The 24,904-nt window shown below is 37.1% G+C and overlaps 1 protein-coding gene and 1 pseudogene across 1 annotated transcript in view; one reads left to right on the forward strand and one right to left on the reverse strand.

The window, feature by feature from the left end:
• Nucleotides 1–577: 577 nt before the first annotated feature.
• On the reverse strand, nucleotides 578–1,435 carry LOC102842626 (annotated as a pseudogene).
• A 3,834-nt stretch (nucleotides 1,436–5,269) lies between these two features.
• KCMF1 (potassium channel modulatory factor 1) overlaps nucleotides 5,270–24,904 on the forward strand; it is a 40,426-nt gene continuing 20,791 nt past the window's right edge. Inside the window, exons 1-3 of the mRNA XM_006866606.1 lie at nucleotides 5,270–5,273; nucleotides 6,331–6,498; nucleotides 15,713–15,852. Coding sequence (XP_006866668.1) covers nucleotides 5,270–5,273; nucleotides 6,331–6,498; nucleotides 15,713–15,852 — 312 coding nt within the window. The remainder of the gene's footprint in view (nucleotides 5,274–6,330; nucleotides 6,499–15,712; nucleotides 15,853–24,904) is intronic.

Raw genomic sequence — 24,904 nt, forward strand, 5'->3', positions numbered from 1 at the left:
ATGGAGTCAACTGACACAGTGGCACTTAACAGCAACAACAACATAGTCACCTTAAGTTTTTTTCATCCATACTTGTCACTTGTATAGACATCCTTACCGCAGAAAGAAAAGGCAGGCCTGCAGAATAATATCATATTGTGAGACAAAACAAAAATGACTGTATTGAGGGCTAGTGTTTGTCTTACTGGTCTTTTGTTGTTGAGAATACACAATAAACACACACCAATTCAACCATTTCTACGTGTATAATTTGGTGACATTGATTACTTTCTTCAAGTTGTGCAGTCATTCTTTTTTTTTTTTTTGTCTCCCCACCACTTCCATGTGTCTGACCACTGCTACTACTATGTCCTATCATCACATTCCATACATACTTAGAACCAAGCAAAGGGTGGAGTTCCATCTTTAAAAACTAAACAGGCATTTTGGACAACACTTACTTGGCTAAGGAACCTGGACAACATTTATCAGACATGGTAGGGAAAGTTCTCATTCTGCATTATGAAAAAGGACAGCCAGATACCAACTGTTACAGAAATGAAGTAAGACAGAAAATTTTAACAACAAACTGCTAAAACTATTTTCTTAAAGAGACTTCTTCCACTGCCAGAGATCTTGAATAGCCTCTTGGTCTGTCATCCGGAAACAATTCTTCACATAATTGATGAATTTGGCTTCCACCTTGGGAAGGGAACCACCTTTTTCTATACTTGCTTGCATTTTTGCTTTAATATCTTCTACAGAACTAGGTCCTTTCAGTGTTTTAGGTGTTTTTTCCTGTTTTTTGAAGGATTCTTGACCTTTTGATCTTGGTGTTGATGGTTTTGAGTCTTGTCCGTTCTGGTTTGATTTTTGTGCATTTTTAGCTGGCGTCCCCCATATAGATTTCTTGACTGGAACTTTTTCTTCAGTTTCATTATCACCAAAATCATCATCATCGTCGTCGTCATTATCTTCATCTGCAGCCATCTTTACTTTTTTCTGTGGAACCTTGTTACCACTTGCAGGGGCAGACCGCTTTCCTGACATACTTAAGTGTTTCACTTCTTCCTCTTCATCATCTCACTCTGCATCTTCCTCCACAGCTCCTAAGTGCTGTCCACTAATATGCACAGGCCCTGAGCCACACTTTAACTGTAAGACCACTGGTGGCGTTGTTTCAAAGCCCCCAAGGGAGACCGTTGCCTGTACAGACATTTTCAAAGTAGCCAGTGTGACTAATTGGGCTACCATCACAATTCATTGCCTATGCTTCAACAATGTGCAATTCATCCTTGGCACCAGCCCCTAAACTGATCGTTCTTAATGATAACTGGGGCTCATTTTCATCATTATCTACCTTAAAGTGATAATCTTTATCGGCTTTTAGTTCACAACCGAAGAGATGGCTTTGGGGCCTCAGAGGGCTCATGCCCATATCCATCGAATCTTCCATGGGGTGATGGTGCGCACTTAGGTGATAGAGAAGAAGGGCGGAGAGAACTGGGTTGCTGCTACTGAAAACAGCTGCGCAGGACAGAATCACACCAGGGAAAGCGTGCAGTCATTCTTTACCCTCCTTTTCTAAGTTGTTCCTTTCCCACTGACAGCCCCCAAACTTCCTATCTAAACTTTCCTATTACTATTTTCAAATTGATCATATGTAAATAGTTCTTAAAATAGTGTAATGCTCAAGGCACAGACCTTTTTCACTAGTTAAGCAAAAGTATTGTGTAAGAAGACTTCAGGGATATTTTTGGTGTAAGCTTTATAGATTCTCTCAAGGCAGTAGTTTCAGGGGTTCATACAGCCTATATGGCTCCAGAAAGTCTGAATGCCATGAAAATGTCAAATTCTGTTCTGCATTTTTCCTCTCTTTTGATCATGATTCTTCTCAAGACTTTGATAAAATATTTAGTAGTAGTAACCAACTATCATCCAGTTCTAATGGTCTCATTAAAAAGGAGACAGTTGTTCATGGGGGCAATTAGCCACAAATTCCATATCTTCTTTCTTTTCCTGATTCTTCTTCCTCTACTTCCTGGTATTTTTTAAAATGCAGTTCACACAACAATGCTTTGACAAGGTTATTATACCTTGTCACAACAAAATTTCATTTGTGAATCTAAATAAATACTGATTCCTTTTCAGTATTTTCAGTGTTGTGCTTAAAATATTGTCGTGCTTAGAAGCTGTTTTGAATAAGTGGATTTGAAATAGTCTCTCTTTTTGCTCAAATATTACCTTTTCAATGAAGCTTTCTTTGCCCACACTGTTTATCCTTCCTTTGCTTTTTCTCTACAGCCTGTACCTTCTAATGTGGCCTTTATGTAATTATTTTGTTTTTAGGTCTGTCTGTCTTCACCCACTAAATGTAAGCTCCAAGGAGGCAGGGTTTTGTCTGTTTTGTTCACTTCCACAGTCACCTAGAACATAGTGATCACTCTATCAATATTTATGTAATTTTGCTGAAAAATTGCTGTCTTGATGCCATCATTTGGCTTCAGTGTAATTTTGTGGGATGTTAGGACAACTTTGGAAATCTCACGGATCTTGATGGCTATCCTGGGAACTAATTTAAAATATAAATTATTAATTAGATAAAATTTATATGTAAGATATACAGTTAGTAATATGTGCTACATATAAGGGTAAATCAAAAAGTATTGTTACAAAATCAGAAACCTTTATTAAACAAAAATGTCAAAATAGGAAGCTTTTGTTTCTCAACAGATCCTTCTTGGTCTTTGCACTTCTGAAAAAAAGTCTTTCCATCTATGTAAGCCTTCCCTGAAGAATTCTATACTCTTCTATTTATACCAAACCAGTTTTGGCACCTGGAGGGACTCAAATCAGGCTCCTTTTCAATGGTCTTTGAATTTGGGAAACAAAGAATTCTAAAGGGGCAAGATCAGGGCTATAAAGATGGATGGACTGAGATTTCCCAACTAAACTCTTGAAGGACAGCCCCTGCTACCCTCCACAAGAATGATTGGAGCAGGTGCATTGTCATGAAGGGAAAAAATCCCTTCACACTAGTTTCCTGGCCTTTTTCTCACTAGTGCAGTTTTCAATGTTTTTAAAACTACTTCCCAGTAAGCTCCCATAATTGTCCTGTGTCCTTCGAGAAAATCTATTGAGATTACTTGTTTAGAATTCCAAAACAATTTCTGATATGACCTCCGTTCCTTGATTTTTAAAGGCCCAGCAACCCCCCTGTAAACCACTGTCTGATTAGACATTGCTCTCTGAATGTATTGGTGAATCCAAGAATTGTCCCCGATTACAACTCATTCCACAAAATCATCTTCATTAACTTCAATCTTCCTTGAAAGACCCATGGAAAGTTCTATTCTGTAACAGAACAAAACAAGTGTTTTACTGGAGAACGTGTCTGCACTGATCGCAAGAGCCATGTCTAAACACATTTTGTTTAGAATAAACTCACACGTGTATGAACTGGAACCCTAGTGATGGTGACAGTGGTGATTGTGTGCCACTGAGTTGGTTCTGACTGATAGCAACCCTGTATAGGGTCTCCAAGGCTGTAACTCTTTTCAGGCGCAGAAGGCCTGGCCTCATCTTTCACCTAGTTGTAGGGATCCTAGTAACAATACATTTTTATTTACCCTCGTACAACAAACATTTGTCCCTTCAACCATTTTTACATGTACAGTTGTTGTTATTATAATGCCTTTGAGTCGGTTTTGACTCATAGCAATGACTCTACATAGGGTTTTTGATGACTAGCTGGTGGGTTTGAACTGCCACTGCCACCCTTGTAGTTGGCAAGTCTAGTGTTAACCTACATCACCACGCCTGGACTCTCATATACAATTGAGTGGCATTAATTGAGTTCACTGTGTTGTGCAGCAACCATCACATTTTCGTATTTCTTCATCACCCTAACAGAAACTCACCACCCTTTAAGCAAGTGCCTCTCACTTCCCCACTCCAGGCTGTCCCTGGTAACCACTAGGAAACTTTGGTCTTTGTGATATGTTTGGTTCTGGATATGTCACACAAGTGGAAATATTTGACCTTTTGTGCCTGATTTATTTCACTCTCAGCATAATGTTTTCAGTAATCGAGGTGTGGTGCTGTAGGGTAAGTATAGGACTGCTAACCACAGATTGGTGGTTCAAACCCACCAACAGTTCATCAGAAACCCTACACAGGGGTGCTATAAGTCAGAACTGACTCAATGGTGCTTCACCACCACCACCACCACCATAATGTTTTCAAGATTCATTTTTGTTGTAACATATGTCAGAACTTCATTTCTATTTCTGGCTGCATAATACTCTCTTGTACATATATATCAATCACATTTTGTGTATCCATTCATCTGTGGAGGGATACTTGGGTTGTTTCCCGTTTGGCTATCGTTGAGTGTTACTGCAATGAACATTAGTGTACACACTTTTGTAGTCCTGACTTTTGATTCTTTTGAGGAGTGCAAATGCTATCCCATATGTTATGTAGGTTTAACTTTTTGAGGAACCACCAACCTGTTTTCCACAGTGACTGCACCTTTTTACAGTTATACCAGCAGTGTACAATCATTTAAATTTCTCTACATCCTTGCCAATACTTAAGTATTTTTCATTTTTGATAGTAGCCATCCTAGTGTGGCTGAAGTAGTGGTCATTGTTACTGCCATCAAGTCAGTTCTGTGTAGAGTTTTCAAGGATAGCCAGCCTTGTGATTAGCAATCTGGTGCTTATCCTAGAGCACCACACCAAGGTGAAGTGGTATCCCATTATCTTAATTTATGTCTTTAATTACTAATAACTAATGGAGTTGGGCATTTTTTAACATACTTATTGGTCAATTGTATATCTTATTTGGGGAAATGTCCACTAAATCCTTTGTCTGTTTTTTGATTGGATTGTTCATGGGGTTTTGTTGGTGGTTGTTAAGTTGCAGATGGCATATTTTAAAATAATAGGTTTTCTGTTTAGAGTCAAGAAATACAATCAATGTTTTGTTATAAACTGGTGTTTGTATTTGGTAACTTTGTATAGTTGGGTTTTCTATATAAATAAGCATACCATCTGATTAAAAGACTTTCCTACCATTAAACCTTTCCATCAAATTTTCATTTTTTGTATGTTTTTCTTCTCTAGAAGTTCTGTTTGGTTCACTCTCAGCTCTGCGATTGCCTCCTCCTTTCAAGCTTCTCTTTCATTTCTTTTCACATAATATATATTTTTCTTTGTTTTCCATTTTCATATGAATAGCAGTCTGGTTCTGCCACCTATTTTTACTAGTTCTTCCTGTTGGTATCATGCGTGTGTGTGTTTTGTGATTTGGACTGTGAACTCATTTATTTCTGCTCGATGGCAGATAGCAATATTACTTTAAGACCATTTGAAATTTAATTTTGACTTAGGGTGTTTTTGGACCACTTTGTAGTTTGAATCCATCTTACATAAACATTTAAGGAAGCTAGTGTATGATTTATGAATTTTACAAGATGTAGTAGTTGTTTCGAAAGTCCTCTTGACTTAGACACTTTTTGTAATGTCCCTTGGAAAGATTTTTAGCATACCCATACATTGAAGGTATATCGGGGTCTCTGCCTTATGAGGGAGTTTCTATCAGAGACCTTGAGCTTTGCTTCCTGTCTTGTGTCCTACAATGCTACAAAATCTAAGCTCAGAGTTTTTCCTGTTAGGGCAAATGCAGTGCTCTCTGAGTGGACACCTCCTTTAGTGTGCTTTCTTTCGTCCTCTTGCTAGCTAGCTCATCAAGGCCTTTTAGAAGATGGTTTTTATATTTTATAAAATATTTTAAGCTATTTTCACTAGGAGTATAAATCAGGGTAATAATTTCACCATGTTGTTGTTAATTGCCGTGTAGTCTGTTCCAAATGATCTCTGGTAGCATAGTGGTTACGAATTGGGCTGCGAACTACAAGTTTAGCAGTTCGAAACTACCAACCAGCTGTTCCATGGGAGAAAGATGAGGCTTTCTGCTCCCATAAAGATTTACAGCCTTGGAAACCCTGTACAGGGTCGCTATGAGTCAGAACCGACTCCACAGCACATAACAACAACAGTCTGTTCCAACTTACTGTGACTGTGTATAGTGTTTCTGAAGCGTGGCTAGTGAACTTGAACCACCAAGCTTGCATTCATAGACCTTGTAGTCCAGTGCATTAACCCACAGTGTGAAACCAGGGCTCCAAATTCACCATACTGTTGGACAGTCACATATTATTTTCACTATGTCCTTTCTAGTTATTTTGAAAATACCGGGTTAAGCAAACACATTAAGAATTTTATGAAAATTAAATGGAGAATGGCCTTTTATAGATACTAAGTAAAGATATTTCTTTCTTTTTAGGTGTCAGCTGTGATGCATGTTTAAAAGGAAATTTTCGAGGTCGCAGATACAAGTGTTTAATTTGCTACGATTACGATCTTTGTGCATCTTGTTATGAAAGTGGTGCAACAACAACAAGGCATACAACTGACCACCCAATGCAGTGCATATTAACGAGGGTAGATTTTGGTAAGTATTTACTGAAATTTTTAATTATCATTTAAAACTTTGCATTTATGTGTGTGGAAAAATAAAAGAAAATGTCCTAAAATTATCCCCAATATCCTACTTTAAAATAGCAGCAAATTCATTAAAAGTAAATTGATTCTTTTATATTCTAAATAATTCCTTCTTCTAATCACAATTTACTTGTTTATGAAAACCAATTAGAAGCTACTCAACTGACAAGGCATGAATGAAAAAGTGTCTCAGTTAAAAAAGAATAAAGTTAAACAGTCTTGTTAACAGTACACAGGTACAGGTTATTCAGAAAGTAAATTGTCTCTTAACAATTGATTTGAAGACATTGTCTATCCTTAAATAAAGCTATACATGGTTTTCTTCTGTCAATCTCTGTAACACTCTTTGAAGAATGGAAGACAATTAGTATTTCTCACACTTCTGTGAGAGAAGACTAAAGTGTGTGTGTAAGAAAATATTGTCTAAAGTTAAAGTCAAAACATTTAAAGATTTTGCAGTTACAAAGGTCTGAATTACATTAGAATTACAAAGTCATAGAATTCCAGGATAAGAAGAGACCTAAAACATCTTTAATACCAATCGTTATATAATCCACTTCTTACACCCATATGGAGTCCTGGTGTGGTGCGGTGGCTAATGTGCAAAGCTGTTTGAACTGCAAGGTTGGCAGTTCAAGCTCCTCGGAAACCCAATACAGGGTCACAATGGGTCGGAACTGACTCGATGGCACATAACAGCAAGCCCGATATACTTGGCATAATATAGATACATAACTATGTGCATGGGTGTATGGAGATCAGAACTTGGATAAGCAGAGCTTTGGAATCTGTGTTTTTTAGAGCAGTTGTAGGCTTACTGAAGAATTGTGCAGAAAGTGCAGGCCATTCCCATATACCCCCTCCATTCTCCTTTTACCATCTTGTATTCTTCTGATACATTTGTTACGATTGATGAGCCAATATAGATTCATTATTACTAACAAAGTTTGAATTTTCCATTAGAGTTCACTCTTTGTGCTGTATAATTATATGGGTTTTGACAAAGGCATAATGTCCAATATTCACCTTTATAGTATCATACTGATTAGCCTCACTGCCCCCAAAGTGTAGCATGTGCTTCACCTATTCATCCTTCCTCCTTCCCCTGATCTTTTCACTGCCTCTCTATATAATTTTGCCTTTTCTAGAATGTCAGATAGCTGGGCTTCAGTGTTGTCATACCTGTGGGCAAGCCAGGTGTGATTCCTAGCTAGTGCACCTCATGTGCAGCCACCTCCCCCCGGTCTTTAGCAGTTTTGCATGTTGCTGTGATACTGAATAGGTTCAGAGTTTCCAGTTAAGACTAACTAGGGAAAAAAAAGCCTGACAATTTACTTCTATAAAAGTATGTATCTTATTTTGGGCTGGTATCTTTCACTTAGCAGTATGTATTTAAGATTGCAGATACTTTATCAGATAGTGTTTTTGCAGATAACAAGGCTGGACAGGTTGAAAGGGGACACAAGTCAGCCTAAACTCATTGGTCATTTGGGAAAATTTGAGCAACAGATTTGGAGTATAACTTAAAAAATAAATATCATTGAGCCTTACTTACATAAATAAGTGACATAGAAGGGAAGGTCTTGAATTCCAATTAATAAATGTAGAAGAAATGAAGGAAATAAAATATAACCATGAGAAAACTACAGTAACAATTGTTACAATCAAAATCTACCAGTGGGTGAGGAGTGGGGCAAACATTTGAAGAGAAACAAGATTTTGCATATTCTTAAAATAAACATTTAGTAGTAATTACAGAGGTGAAAATAGTACATTAATAGTAGAGAAATTAACATCACTTTAACCAGGAGATCAAGTTTAACATCACCAGTAATAGAAATTTTAACAGACTGGAAGAGTCTTGACAATCAAATGCAATATGGGATCCTTGGTTCATTTTTGATTAGTGGAAACACTGAGCAAATCTGAATGAAGTCTGTAATGTAAGTTAGTAGTTTGATACCAATGTTAATTTCTTAATATTGGTCATTGTTCTGTGGCTATGTAAGATGTTAGAATTAGGGGAAGCTGGGTGAAGGGCATATAAGAACTTTACTATTTTTGTAACTTCTGTACGTCTGAAATTATCTCAGAATTAAAGGGTTTTTTTAAAAGCCTGTAGCCAGATTTAATGTAATTTTATAATTCAATCTATTTTGTAACTAGACAATTTAGTCCATTTATATTTATATGTTTATGTCATCTTAGTATACTATATATTTGTCCTGATTTGTCTATTTCATTTTTTCCTACTTTATGTATTTTTATGTATATTTACTAAACCTAAGTAATCAGAAGTCAACCTCCTCTTGAATAAAATAAGAACCTTAGAATATTAGCTTAATATTCCATCTAAGAATTAAACATAATTCTTATATGTCCCCCTCTATATTTGGTGCACTGGTAGCGTAGTGGTTATGAATCAGGCTACTAACCACAAGGTCAACAATCCGAAACTACCAGCTGTTCAGCGGGAGAAAGATGAGGCTTTCTGCTCCCGTAAAGATTTACAGCCTCAGGAACCCTGTACAGGGGTCGCTATGAGTCGGAACCGACTCCACAGCGCATAACCACCACATCCACCACCATATTTGGTGTGGATTCCTGGTTGGTTTAAAGCACAAGGTCAGTGGTTTAAACTCAGCAGCTGCTCCTTAGAAACCCTATAAGATCGCTATGGATCAGAACTGACTTGATGGCACTTAACAACATTTACTATAATTTGATAATATTAGTACTGTTTTACACAGTGCTATATACCAGTATCATTGTACAGGGTCGCTATGGGTCGGAACTGATTTGCTGGCACTTCACAACAACAACATACCCAATTTTACAACATTTTTATTGCCTCAAAAGGATACCCCAAACCCTTATTTATTTCCCATTTCCCCTCAGCCTTAGGCACCCACTAACCTGTCTCAGTACATTTGCCTATTCTGGAAATTTGCTATGAGGAATAATTTGGTCCTCTCTGTATGGCTTTGTTTACTTAGTATATTGTTTTCAAGTTTCATCCAAGTTGTAACGCATTTATCAGTACTTCATTCCTTTGATGTCCAATATCCATTTGCCTGTTGATGGATTTTGAGTTGTTTCCACCTTTTGTCTGTTATGAATAATGCTGCTAGCATATATTAGTACTTCATTCCTCTTTATGCCCACAGATACTATTGTGTTAGATAACCTTGTGTTTTGTTTATCCATTTACTTATTGATGGTTATTTGGGTTGTTTCTACCAATTTGGCTGTTATGAGTAATTGTTACGGAGTTCTCTGTGAGATTTTCTGTGGGCAATGTTTTCATTTCTGTTAGATATATTGTTGCAGTTGCTGAGTCATAAGTAACTCAGTGATTACCCAGATGAGGAGGTGCCATACTGGTTTCAGAGCAGCTGCGTCCATTCTCATCAGCAGTTTATGAGAGCTCCAGTTTCTCTACATGATTGTCAACACTGTTTATTTTTGTTTTGTTTTTTCAATAGCCATCTTAAAGAGTCTAAAATGGTACCTTATTGTGCTTTTGATTTATATTTCCCTGATGGCTAATGATGTTGAGAATTTTTTCATGGGTTTATTGGCCATTTATATATCTTAGTTGGAGAAATATGTTCCAATCATTTGCCCATTTTTCATTGATTTGTGAATTTTTATGGTTGTAGTAGTTCTGCCTTAAATACAAGTCTTTAAAAAAATTTGATGGAATTAGGTTTATTGCAATGAGGCATCTTTTTTTTCTTTGACTTTTGTTGATAATCATACACAGCAATTCAACAATTTCTACGTGTACGATTTAGTGATAAAATTCATTTTTTAAAAAATTTTTTTGTCTGGAAGAAAAGTTTGTTTTGCCTTCATTAGTTAAAGACATTTTTAAGGGACAGAATTCTAGGTTGGTGTTCATTTTTCTGACAAAAAGTATGTTGTAAATTTTAACTTTGTTTCAATTAAGATATAATGCATCTTTTATTTCTGATTGCCTTCTGGGGTTTTGTGCTTTTTTTTTTTTTTCTTTTAAACTTTCTATTGTGAATTGAGTTATAGACAAGATCATCAACTTTGCGTAAAGTCAACAAATTTTCATTTGTTTCATCAGATTACAATCCCCTCCCTATAACAACAGTTATCTTGCTTTCTCCCTATGGTTCCCTATTTATATGTTATATTTCACAAATAAAGAAAACAAAATATTGCATGCACACATGTAAAACAAAACATATATATATCTTTATCGTCATCTGATCAGGTTCTAGTCAACTCTGCCCTAACCATCCAAGCTAGTTCAGATGGGTACCAGCTGCAAGTTTAGCAGTTCATGCATACCCTCCCCAACACTTCAGACCAGCTGGCTCCTTCAGGCTCAGCCCTGCCCTGCCCTGCCCTCTAGGGACTAGGTCAGTGTTCATGGGCTCAGTTCACACAACTCCCTAAACTTCAGACCAGCCAGCCCTTCCTCTTCTATCATTTCAAGGTCAGCAGGTACCAATGGAACATGGCCAAACTCAGCCCAGGTCTTCATTTCTGCATTTCCCCCACTTCCACTCACTAATACACCTGGTGATCACCAATGTGCATACTAGACTGCTTGTGGTTCCGTTTAACTTTTAGTCCTAGAAGGGAGTTTCCCTGATGTGCTGACTTTTCTTACTGTGATGCATCCAAAGCAGACAGCTTGTTTGAAACTAAAAGCCAAACAATCTGCTTTTTTCTGCGGGTCTTTCTTTCAGTAAGAATCTTCTGTTTTCTTAGCAGTTCTGGGTTGGTCTATATGTCTTTTCAAGTGAGAATATCCTAACTCAGAACGATCTGGGTAGGACTCAAGATTCTACCTAAGGCCCCATACTCTATAAAGGCTTATTTAACAAGAAGCTTATTTCTCTGGAGAAATTCTAACTCCCCTTTAGCAAATACAATCAGTTATAGGCTGAAGGCAGGCTTAAAAGCTTTCTGTAATCATAATTCCCAATGTGCATTTCTACCACACATGAATGTCTAATTTACAATAGTAGGCAGAGGAAACCAGTATTCACAAGGCAGTCAAATACACAAACCTTTTCTTTTTTCCCCATCCCTTACCTATTCAGCAGGATGATGTACTGGACCATAAGGTCAGTTTAAATCACAAGGTTGGCGGTTCAAACTCATCAGGCACTCATTGGAAACCCACAATATATAGGGTTGCTATACATTGAAACCAACACATTGGCACTTAAAAACAGCAACAACCCATTTAGCCTGCCTTTCAATCCATATATCTATTAACATAACATTATTGTTGCAAGGTTGTGTATATATCATTATTTCCTCTATCCCCTTTAGCCAAAATGCATGAGACTTCTCCATCTTCATTATTCATCTGCAGCCCTTCTTCTTGTGAATTACCCTCCCCATCACGCAAGCTAATGTGTCTACCCACTAGCCAGTAAACTATTCTCCCCTCCCTCCCACCCCGGTAACCATCAAAGAATGGATAGGATAACATTCTTTGAACTGTGCAGCCATTCTCACCCTTCTTTTCTGAGTTGTTCCTCCTTCGTTAATATAAACTCTTACTGCTCACTTAGTTTCTGTCTGATGTTTCAAGTTGCTGTTGGCAATTTGATCCCATACAGATAGTTCTTAAAATAGCATAATACTCAATGCATACCCTTTTTATTTAAAAAAAAAAAAAAAAAACTAGTTAAACTAAACTAAAGGAGCTCTGGTAGCATATTGGCTACAAATTGAGCTGCTAACCTCAAGGTCAGCAGTTCAAAACTGCAAGCTATTCTGCGGGAGAAAGATGAGGCTGTCTGCACCCGTAAAGATTTATATCCTCGGAAACCCTTTACAGGGTCACCATGAATCCATCTCAAATAATCACTACCAAGCTAAACTACAAATTTTGTTAAGTTTTAAGAAGATTTTGTCGTTAAGTGCCTTTGAGTTGATTCCAACTCATAGTGACCCTGTATAAAGTTTCCAGGGAGCTGCAGGTGGGTTTGAAACACTGACCTTATGGTTCACGGTCCAGTGCTGATCCTACAGCACCACACCAGGAGCCCTAAGAGTCTAGAGGTTATATTTTATTTAAGGTTTAAATATTAGGACAGTAGTTTCACCACCTTCCATGGCTTTAGAAAGTCTAGAGTCCATGAGAATTCTGCTAGAGACTGTTTAATCAAAATATTCAGTAATGGTAGCTATGCAGCATGCAGTTTTTCTGTTTTCATGGCAACGGAGACAGTTGTTCATAGAGACAATTAGTCATACATCCTCCTTTTTTTTCTCTCTTTCTGCCTGTTATTCCAGATGAATAGAAACCAGTTGTTATGCCTTAGATGGCTACTTGTAAACTTTTAAGGCTCCAGGCACAACACAACATAACACAGAACAGAAGCACTAAACACATCCTTACACCAGTTACCTGGGATGTCCTGTGAAACCATGACCGTGAACCAGTAAACCAAGGAACCAAATTTCATGAGGCGTTTGGTAGAACATTAGCAGCCTTAGCAGCTGCCTTTTATTGTTGTTGTAAATATATGTATCATACACTAGTTGCCATTCAACTTTTTCCAGGTATACAATTTCTCCTATTGGCTGAGCAGTATTCCATTGTATGTATAGACCACATTTTGTTTTATCTAATCACCTGTTAATGAACATTTAGGTTGTTTCCACCTTTTGTCTATTATGAATGATGCTGCATTAAACCATGGTGTACAAGGTTCTTTGACTTTCTGATTTCAAGTCTTTTGGGTGTATACTTAGTACAGTTGCTGAGTCCTATGGTAGTTCGTTTGTCTGGTTTTTTTTTTTTTAAGGAATCTCTTAACTGTTTTCCACATCAGCTATACAATTTTGCATTGCCAAATTGGATAAGGATTCCAATTTCCCATCATCCTCCCCAACACTTGTTATTGTCTCAGGTTGTTTTAAATCTCAGCCATCCTCATAGGTGAAATGGTTATCTCATTGTGGTATATTGATTTGCATCTCTATGGTGACTAATGACTGAGCATCTTTCTGTGTGTTTGGTGGCCATTTGACTCTCTTCTTGAGTGAAATGTCTTTTTAAATCCTTTGTTCATTTTATGGTATTGTCTTTTTCTTGTTAAGTTGTGGAAATTTAGTATATATTTTAGTTAGAAGATTCTTGTCAAATATAAAGTCTTTTGATGCATTAAAAAGCTTTCATTTTAATGAAGTCCCATTGATTTATTGTCTTTTGCTACTTATGCTTTTGATAACTAGATAATCCATGGTTGAAAGCAAGGTCTAACAGTATTGCTTCTGCTTGTTCTCTTAATAATTTTATGGTATTTGTTTGTACATTTAGATTCTTAATCTATTTTGAATTTGTTTTTTGTGTATGGTGTGAGGTAAGGATCTTGTTTTTATTTTTCAGTATGTGTGTAGAAATACAATTGGCGTTTGTAGATTGACATTATTTATTGTAATAAATATATATGGAGTGTGATGGCTCTGTAATATAAGCACTGGACTGAAAACCACAAGGTCATTGGTTCGAGCCCACTATCTGCCCTGTGGGAGAAAGATGAGACTTCCTGCTCCCACAAAGATTTACAGCCTTAGAAACCCTATACAGTTTAGGGCTGCTCTGAGTTGGAACTGACTCAACTGCACTTAACAATAATGTCAACAATGTGTATGTGTATATATATATATATATATATATACACACACACACACACACACACACACAAAACATAACTTTTGCTAATTCAGCAATTTTTATATATCCTACTCTCCTACTCTACTCAGTGGCATTAATTATGTTCTTCATGTTTTGCAGCCATCACCACTAGCAGCTTCCAGACTTTTCTGTTACCCTTAACAGAAATTCCATGCCCCTAAACATTGATTCCCCGCTTGGGTAACCTGTAATAAACTTTGGTTTCTACAAGTGGGGACATACAATATTTGCCTTTTGTAGTTTGTTAATGGATTCCTTGGGATTGTCTATATGCAAGTTTATGTCATCTACAAGTAAAGATATCTTTTTTCTTTCTCGATGCTTTTTGTTTCATTTTCCTGCCTAGTTGTCCTAGTTAGATATTCTTGTATAATATTGAACAGAAATGGCAAGGACCAACATCATCTTGTTTCGGATAATAGGGAAAAAACATTTAGTCTTTCATTATTAAGTGTGATTTTAGCTGTGGGGTTTTTGTAGATGCCTTTTATGGGAATAAGGCATTTCTATTCTTTTAATATATTTAGTCCCAGTTACCTCAAAGCCACTTGGCAAATGTTTTGCACATAAGAAGTGGCTAATATTTTTGTAGTAGATAAATTTCCCTTTAAAATATATATATGAAGAAGTCTTATGTAGCGAACACTTACTTCCTATTTTTTTGTTTCCCTCACAAAACAGTAATGTCTTATTCGGCATTTGTTTTATGTTAATTAATCAAGTAGTTTTTTGGTTGTTGTTTTGTTTTGCTTTTGATGAAGTGGCATATACCATATAAAACGTTCAGTTTTAGTTCTTTTTAAATTACTAATTGAGAAAAATAGACTTGTTCCCTGAGATGTACTAATGAGACAAACATATTCCCACAGAATCTCACTATCTAGTCTGTTATTCATTTATCAAGTTAAGCACAGTATGTTGTGGTAGTATCCCATTCAAGTTAGCATCTACATGACGTAAATGTCTATGGTCCTTCCTGCTAGAAGAATGGTATGTTCTATAGACAAAAGATGTCTGTTGGAGTTGGTCATGGTGGTCACCTGCTCTTTGCATCCAGGCACCTGTGTTCTTGTTTGATATGGTACATCGTAATGGTTCTGTTAATATCTTTATTGCCACAGTATATTCAGAGATAAGGCACAGTAAATTACAATAAAATTAGAACCAGATGTGAATTGAGAGCTGTTTCAAAGTAAAGGGAAATCCTGTTTTCTCCTAAGACTATAGTAGCTATATGGGGAAGGTGTTTGAGATGATGCCATAGAATCCTTGGGAGGGGATGAGGAGGTTACAGATGTAAACAGAGGACCTTAACAAAGTGAGACTGTTGGTGGAGCTGTCAGTCACACTTTATTGTTTTACACTACAATATGGCACATAACAACAACAAATGATCAAGTTTAAATATTTTTAAAAATTTTAAGCAATAATTATTCCTCATTTTCAATTCCTTCTTATTTTTCAGATTTGTATTATGGTGGGGAAGCTTTCTCTGTAGAGCAGCCACAGTCTTTTACTTGTCCCTATTGTGGAAAAATGGGCTATACGGAGACATCACTTCAAGAACATGTTACTTCTGAACATGCAGAAACATCAACAGAAGTGGTAAGCAAAGCAGTCTCATGTCTGAATAGTGTGGTGAGGTACAATATTTCTAAAAAATAAAGTCATGCCACTAAGTGTACTATTACCATTTGCATAATAATTATTGAAATTGTCTATTAACAGGAATTTTACACATCCTCAGAGGCTGCATTTGCATAGATTTGTCCACACTATCCTTTCTTGTCCTTAGTAAAAGTATAGTACTTGGAATCTTGATCAAATTCATGAACCTTTATTAAAAGCATTGCAAAAAAGTTAAAAGTGCTCCAAGCTGTAACAAATCTGTTTTTATAGTAAGTCTTCCTACTTGCTTAGTTTTTCTTCTACGGGAAGCCTTCTCAAGAGGAAGCTGAAAAGACTTTGGTTAGTAAGTAGTAGTCCATTCTCATTGTATCACATCAATAATCTTCTTGGTTTCATTTTAGGAAGCTTTGCTTCCTAGGTCACAGCCTTCCTAGAAGTTTTCCTAATCTAGAGTGGTCCACAGTAGTATACAAAGTCTTATGTTTAAAGCTTTTGGGCTTCCTTGCTTGACATCAGAGTCAGCATGCATCCAGTTTCCAGAAATGATAAAAGTGCACTCAATGCGCACTTCTATCCCCACGCACCACCTCAATTACCATCAGTAGTAATAAGTAAAGTGAAAGCTTAGTATGCACTGTAGGTGTGGAATGTGGTGAATGCCATGTGTTGGAGCTCTGTCCTCCTCTGCCTCTGTTATGGTGATGTCACTTTGATCCCATTCACACTGCTAGAGTGAGGCTTAAAGTTGTTAGAATTATATAGTTCAGTCACTTAGCAAATTTACATTAGATAGCCCTCAAGTTCAGAAATGCTCTCACCATGCATCTTGGGAATTAGAGCATGGTAACAACATCTTGCCACTGTTCTTACTTCTTTTTATTCCATGAAAGTGACTTTGTTTCCTTTTGGGACCGTCTCAGATATCAGTATCTGGTTTTCTGACTTGATTGCATCTCCGTCCTTGTTGTTGGAGAAAATGTACAATGATTTTTCTTTTTATTTCATTTCTGCTTAGGTACTTTGTTTACCTATATACAATAAAGGAGTCTCCCTTATTGTAAATTAGGTGTTTTATAAATTAGTAGCCAATAGATTCTATATAGTAAATTCGTCATCCCATCTAGCACACTAACTACTCAATTTTCTCTATTAAAAATTGGAGAATCCATTGGCAATTTAATTCCCATGAAAGAAGAACAAATTATTCTGTTTGGGAAATAAGAATAAACCCTATAGCAAGTTTGTTTTATGTTTTTTATTTTTTTGCATACTTTGACATTTTCCACTTTATATATCTTTTTTAAATTTTTTTATGATGAAACATATAAGTAAAATGTGCTGTTTTAACCATTTTTAACTGTATTAATTCAGTGACATTAATTACATTTGTAATATTATGCAACTATCACCATTATCTGTTTCCAAAACTTATCACCCAAACAGAGCACTGGACCGCTAACCACAAGGTGGGCAGTTCAAAACCACCATCTGCTCTGTGGGAGAAAGATGATATTTTTTGCTTTCTGTAAAGATTTACAGGCTCAAAAACCTTGTACAGGATCTCTATAAGTCAGTACTAACTAACTTGATGGCACAACAACAAACAGAAACTTGGTACCCATTAAGCAGTAACTCCCCCATTGCTTCCTCCTTACCCCTTAGCCCCCTAGCCCCTGGGAGACACTAATCTACTTTGGTGTCTCTGCATTTATTTATTCTAGATATTTCATGTAAATAGGTTCAATGTGGGGGTTTTTTTGGCCTCTAACTAAATTGTTTATACTTCCCTAGTGTGGCGCGCTGTATGATCAGCATTGGCTTGGGAATCGCAAGGTCAGCAGTTCAAATTGCACGGTCAGCTGCTTCTTAGCAACCCCATGCAGGGTTGCTAGGAGTTGACAGTGACTCAGTGGCACTTAATAGCAGAGTCCTGGAGTGGCTCTGTAGGATAATCACTGGACCGAAAGGTCAGTTTCAACCTCAAGGTCGGCAGTTTAAACTCACCATTCGCTCCACAAAAACCCTATGCAGAGTTGGCTATGAGTCGGACCAACTTAATGTCACTTAGCAACAACATACTTGATCCAAGGTGTCCTGGAGGCACAATAGTTAAACACTCTACTTCTAACTGAAATGTAGGTGGTTTAAACCCACCAACTGCTCCTCAAGGGAAAAAATCTAGCAGTCTCCTATAGAGCAGGTTATTTTGTTCTATGAAGTCACTATATGTCAGAATTAATTCACTGGCACATAATAGCATGCATGACACACAGTTTGAAATGAAATATTCACCATCTACAAATGGTTTTGTGGTCTAGTCTCTCATAAGTTGTGTTCAGCTATGAACCTTCATTAAGATCCCAGGCTTTCTGTACATGGCCCAAGGCAACAGCCATATTAGTTTTTTATATTGTTTTTTTGTGGAATATTTCAAGACTTAACTCCTTCCTCAACAGTCCTTATTCTTTGCTTGAGTATCACAGCACTCTCTGTTCCCACCCATAACATACAAAACCTTTAAGTGAAAAATGTCCATCAGACAAGAATCTTTGATGTAAGGTACAGAATTTTTTCTTCTTTGAATTGTATCCTAGATCCAGACATGAATATGGCTTCCTAGCTAGTGGCCATTCTAAATGTTTGGTGCCTCTGCCATACCATTGGGTCAACATTTTGAATGCCTTCCTGTGTCAATATGAAGTCTATCATCAGCTCTAATAATGTTATTTATATGTAAATGTCCACGTTTATTGACAATACAATAGCAAGTAAAACATAGCAAGCAAGAATGTGTACCAGAGGTTAATTTTGAGTGTGAGTTCACCTTCACTAGTTTCCATTTCCAGATTTTTCTATCATCCTTAACAGGAAACTGAGTGACTCCTCTGTTCCCTCCTTCCTGCCACTGGTAGCCACTAATGAATTTTGGCCTCTTATAGAGATTTTATGTCAGTAGGATCATATGTGATATTTTGTGACTGCCTTAAGTCATTGCAACATGTTTTTAAGGTTCATCCATGAATGAGAACTTCATTTCTCTTTATGGCTGAGTAGTATTACACATAATTACTCAGCCAAAGATTAATTTTTAAAATAACTTTGTAGTCCTTGTCTATATTTTTTGCCTTCTCTCTTAGTATGGGACTCTATAAAAGTCCAACCTAAGATTTGGCTACCTTCTTATGATCAGAAGGCTAATCAAGAAGTTTTTAATTTTGAGGGTATGGAGGAATAAAGAGGCCAAGTACCTTTAAAACCAAATACTGTGGAAAATTAACATCTGTAACAGAATACATAGTGGAAATGGTTACTGGATACAGACTTTTAACAGCACCATCAAGTAAGTTGTTTCATATGTCAGATGCCAGGAGAAGAAAGGTTTAACAGTGATTTTTATTCCCTAGTATTTGGAGTACTGGGTGGGATGGATTTGGGAAAGATACATTCCCAGTATAAGATTCCAGAGGAGTGCTTGGGAGCCCTGGTATGGCGCAGTGGGCTAATGCATCACACTGCAAAGTCGTTTGAACTGTAAGGTTGGGGGTTCAAGCTCATCAGCTGCTCCTTGGAAACCCTATAGTCACTCTGGGTCGGAACAGACTCTACGGCACTTAACAACAACAAGCTAGTGCTTGCTAAGGAGAATAATCAGTGAAAGATATGGTAAAGAATCAAAAAGGGAGGGCCAGGAAGAATAAAGTAGGCAAATTTTGAAAACAGAAAATAAGCTAGAAATGAATACATGATGCAAGTCTTGAATATTATATTTTTAAGCTTTTATATTGTAAAAGTAAAGAGGTTTGTTTTCAGGTTCCTTGAGGTGCTTCTTTTTTGGCACTTGCCATAATTAGGGAACTTTGCTTTATGTAAAAAATTTTAAAACAATAGGTAAAGTACTTACTTTCAAACATCTTAAAGTAACACAAAATATGATAAACAATGTAATTTTGAAATTAAGCCCAGTGTATGTTTTAAGCCGTCACAGTTGTTTATTGCTGATTTTTGGTTGATTGGAACAGCTGACTGAATTTTGATCAAGGAAAGATCAAGTTCAAATTCATATCCATCAACTTGGTAGTTGAAGTGAGCAATAGAGGACAAATGAGATTACAAAGAAGAAGCAGCTATTGAGAAAGGATTAGGATTGTGGGTCAGATATGCAAACATGTCAGAGAAACTTTTCTTTGTTTTATATGTATTTGAGCATAAAAGGTCATTAAGAATGGCTCCTGAAATTTAAAAAGAAAAAAGCCTTTTCAATTCTAATTGAACTAACTTACACTGAAGCTATGTTTAGAAAGCCTGTAAGATTTTTTGTTTTGTGTTAACTGATACATGATTTTACCTCTAATTGATGTGTAGTTAATATCCCGTCAGTTCTTCATGTAGTAAATCTATTGCCAGTTTACATGATGAACATTGTACTTAAAAAGTAAAAGCACTTTTGACTCACCAAAATCTCCTTCTCACTTCTAGAAGTCTGTCATAATCAGTTATTTTGGTTCATATATCTAGCAATCCTTTACTAGTTCTATTGTTTCACTATTGGGAACATTTGCTCTCTCTTTGGTTTATTGCATCTTTGTTTTCATTGTCCTCCAGAAAAAGAGTTAGGATAGCCTATAACTGTTAAGTGTTCTTGGTATATAATGTGTTAGTGGCACACTCTGTTTTTAATGAAAGCTAAGATGTGTAACAAATGAATATAATGGTTTATGTGTTCCGATTACATTGATTTGATAAGAAATAAAAATCAAGGAGAAGAATGATTTTAGAAATTTTTCATAATCTGACTTTAAACTTTAATTATGAGTAATTCTATGGGAAAGTATGGCGTAAAATTATTTTATTGTGTCAAAGACAAATGTACGTCTTTTTTTTTTTAAAGATCTTGAACAATGGCTGTATCTATTCAGTAAAAGAACATTTTTATATGTCTATATATAGAACTGACCTCAAGGTCGGTTTGAACCACAAAGTCGGTGGTTCAGACTGATCAGCTGCTCCTTGGAAGTCCTATACAGGGTTGCGATGAGTCAACTGACTCAACTCAATGACACTCAACAGTAACAACATATAGAGAAGTAACCTTCCAATAAATAAATATGTTTCTTGTTAGGAGTAGTAACCACAAAATTAACCACAAATTTTATAAATTTTCTAATTTAACCTTGTACCCATTTTCTGTAATAGACTGTTACTGATTGCATTCTTCTTTGTCAAAGAGTGCAGTAGAAAGTGGTTGACTTTTCTTTGACTAATTGACAGCACTTCACAACAACAAACCAACAAATGGCATCTATGTAGATGATGTTAGGTACTATTAAGTCTACTCTGACTTATATTGACCCTGTAGAATGGCAACACTATCCAGTCCTGTGCCAGCCTCTGAATCGTTGCTATATTTTAATCCATCATTGAAGACACTATGTCAGTCCATCTCATTAAGGATATCCCTCTTTTTCTCTGACCCTCTACTTTACTAAGCATGATGCCCATCTCTGGGTATGGGGTCTTCCAGATAACATGTCCAAAGCACATGGGATGAAGTCTCGCATTCTTGCTTCCAAGGAATCTTCTGGCTGTATTCTTCCAAAACACATTTGCTTATGCAATATTCTTCACCAGCATCATATTTTAAATGCATCAATTCTCCAGTCTTCTGTATTCGTTTTACAGCTTTCACACACATATGAACCAATTATGACCATGGCTTGGGTCAGACACACCTTACTTCTCAAAGTGACATTGTTGCTTTTTACCATTTTAAAGAGGTCTTTGGTAGCAGATTTACCCAGTGAAATACATTGTTTTGAGTTCTTGACTACTGCTTCCATGGGCATTGATTGTGTATCCAAATAAAATGAAATCCTCATTTCTCCATTTATCATGATGTTACTTATTGGTAGATTATAAAATATGATTATAAAATGTATCAAAACACTATACAATGGAGTTGAGACTACTAAGGAAGAAAACAGGAAAGCACTACAGGAACAATCAAATAAAATAGATATCGCATTGGAAACAATTCAAAACCTACAGAAAGGGGTCCAAACGATTAATAATAGACTGTCAGAAATGGACAATACACTGAAAGGGCAAAGGAGTAGAAATGAAGAGACAGAAGCCAGAACTAGTGAACTAGAAAATAAATCTCTCAACACAACTAAAATAGAAGAGCAAACACCAAAAAGGATAGACCCTAAAAGACAATCACCAAGACATATGATAATCAAGCTCTCCAAAATCAAAGATAAGGACAGAATCCTGAAAGCATCTAGGGAAAAGAGAAGTGTAACATACAAAGGCAAGCAAGTCAGATTAAGCTCACATCTCTCTCAACAGAAATCATGCAGGCAAGAAGGCAATGGGGAGACATATATAAAACACTGAAAGAAAAATCTACCACCCAAGAATCCTCTACTCAGTAAAGCTGTCAATCAAATATGATGGTATAATCAAAATATTCCAGGATAAAACAGAAGCTAAAGGATTTTGCCAAAGCCAACCCTGCTGTGAAAAACATCCTAAAGGAAGTTCTATGGACTGAAAACCAAAAAGAACAGACAACAACTAGAGAATGACGTACATGGCAGCATTACCCTGAACTCAATCGACAAATCAAAGTCAAGAACAGAATAAAATTATAAGAACAGAGGATCTGGGAGGTCAGTCTATGATCAAAACAATTACAGTGTGAAAGAAGGTAAACACAGAGGAACAGAGATCCAGGTAGTGGGAAGGTCAGTTAGATTACAGGTTAAAATAGACTGTTATAAATGGAAGGATGAGTTAATGGAATATAAGGTAATCAATAATAGTGGGGTTGGGGTAGGGGGTTTACTTTGGTTATTGGGGAGAGCAATACAAGAATGGGGAGGAGGTGGAAGAACAGAGGAACACTGAGACAGGTTTGCATGTCCTAAGTGGGAAAGAGGTAAATAGTGATACATGCTCAACCTTGAAACAACAGGGCTCTGTGATACAGGGATCTAGGCATAGCTTGAAGAGGGGAAATAATACTAAAGTGCTTGACTGTCTTATGAATATTGGTTTCCCTTGCCTACTATTGTAAAATTGGCATAGAAAGGAATGTTGGGAAATATGATTACAAAAACTTGTAAGCCCATCTTCAGCCTGTAACTGATTGGAATACCTAAAAGGGATTCTAGAACTTAACCAGTGAAATAGGCCTCTTGCAAAGCCTTTGCAGAACCTTATGAGGTGGGACATTTCCACTAGCAAGGACAAGCAGACCAACCTGGAGCAGCTAGAAAGACAGAAGATACATCTTCAAAGAAAGATCATCAGGAAAAGCCTAAAACAAAAATGTCAGCATGACTGGCTACTACAAGAATAAGTAAGTGTTCACCAGGAAGACATCAAGGCTAGCAATCAAGTTCCTTCAGGACAAACTCCCCTCTAAGAATGAAACTCAAAGGAAATACACAAACAGGCATGTAAGCTTGCTGGCGACCACATTGGTCTACTGGTGAGTGGAAGAGGAGGAAAGGCAGCAATGAAGAAATGGGCTGAGTTCAACCACACAGTCCATTGATTCCCGTTGACTTGGAGATGAGAGAGAGAAGAGGAAGGGCTAGTTGGTCCAAAGTGTGGTGAGACCTGAGGACACTTGAGCCCATGGACAAGGACATAGCCACAGAGCGCTAGAGCCAAGAGTGAAGCATCCAGCTGATATGAAGTGAGGGGAGATGCACAAAAATACCCAGACTTGCGGACAGTACCCATTTGACCTAGCCTCAATGGCTTGATAATCAAAACTTGACTGGAGGATTTTTTTTTTTTTAATAATGGAAACATGGGTAAATTGCTACAACTTGATGAACCTGACCTATACTCATGGAGGTAGTAACTCTAAATACCAACAGAGAGGGAAGGAGTCTTCACATCAAGTATCCCCTTTATACACAAGGTAGATAGATAGGGATGGGCAACTTAGATATTGGCTACCTTAAATGAGGGGGCAGTAAAGGCACGAAGTGACTAGCTTACAAGGTTTCAAGAGGGAGCTTAGTTTAAGAGTATGGGAGGCAGAGAGAAACAGTCCCCACTGAATAGTGTTCATCTTGTCTATATGGGTTTGGTTAAAATAGATTGTGATAAGATTTGTATGATTAAATAGTGAATAATTGTTAGCATGACTAATTGTGACTGTCACAATTGTAAAGCTAGAAGTTTTATAAACAAAAACAGGGGAGTGGTTAATCTTACAGTCCAAGAACAGAGGACCCTAGGAACATCAAGGAAGAAGAGCACAAGCAGAATATGGGAACTTATCCAGAGAAGCAGCGACGCCAGAGACGGAGGCAGAGATGGGGTCATGGAGAGGGGAAGCAACTGAGGACTCTAGATTTATGGGAAGAGAGGGACTAAAAGCTGGGGACCAGGAGGCAGACTTGCAGAATGTGCCCTTTGGAGGTATAAATTATTATATATGCCTGAGTGTGTGTTTATTTTTTAAAAAGCTAACGTGGATAGAGGGAAATACTGTTTGTTAAGTGCTGCTGAGTTAATTCTGACCCATAGCGACCTTGTACAGGTTTCCGAGGCTGTAAATCTTTACGGGACCAGAAAGCCTCATCTTTCTCCCGCAGAACAACTGGTAGTTTCAAACTGCTGACCTTAAGGTTTGCAGCCAGATTCATAACCACTATGCTACCAGAGTTCATTGTAATGAAACAAGGTGTATGATATGTTGAATGTAAATCTGATGATCTGGCTGTAAACTTTCACTCAAACCACAGTAAAAACCTTACAAAGAAAATGTAATACAGCCATTTGTTCCAAAGTGAAAGATTTTTTTAGTTGAGAGTAAGGAGGTAAATTATTAGACGCTGTTTAGGGATTCCAAATCTATTCCAGAGTTAAGTTGTTGTTAAGTGCTGTTGAGTCAGTTCTGACTCACAACAACTCTGTATAGGATTTCCAAGGAGCAGCTGGTGGATTTGAACCACTGACCTTGCGATCCAGTCCTTATCCTATAGCTCCACACCAGGACTCCGTT

The sequence above is a fragment of the Chrysochloris asiatica genome, unplaced genomic scaffold, assembly GCF_000296735.1.
Source record: "Chrysochloris asiatica unplaced genomic scaffold, ChrAsi1.0 scaffold00093, whole genome shotgun sequence".
NCBI classification, from domain to species: Eukaryota; Metazoa; Chordata; class Mammalia; order Afrosoricida; family Chrysochloridae; genus Chrysochloris; species Chrysochloris asiatica.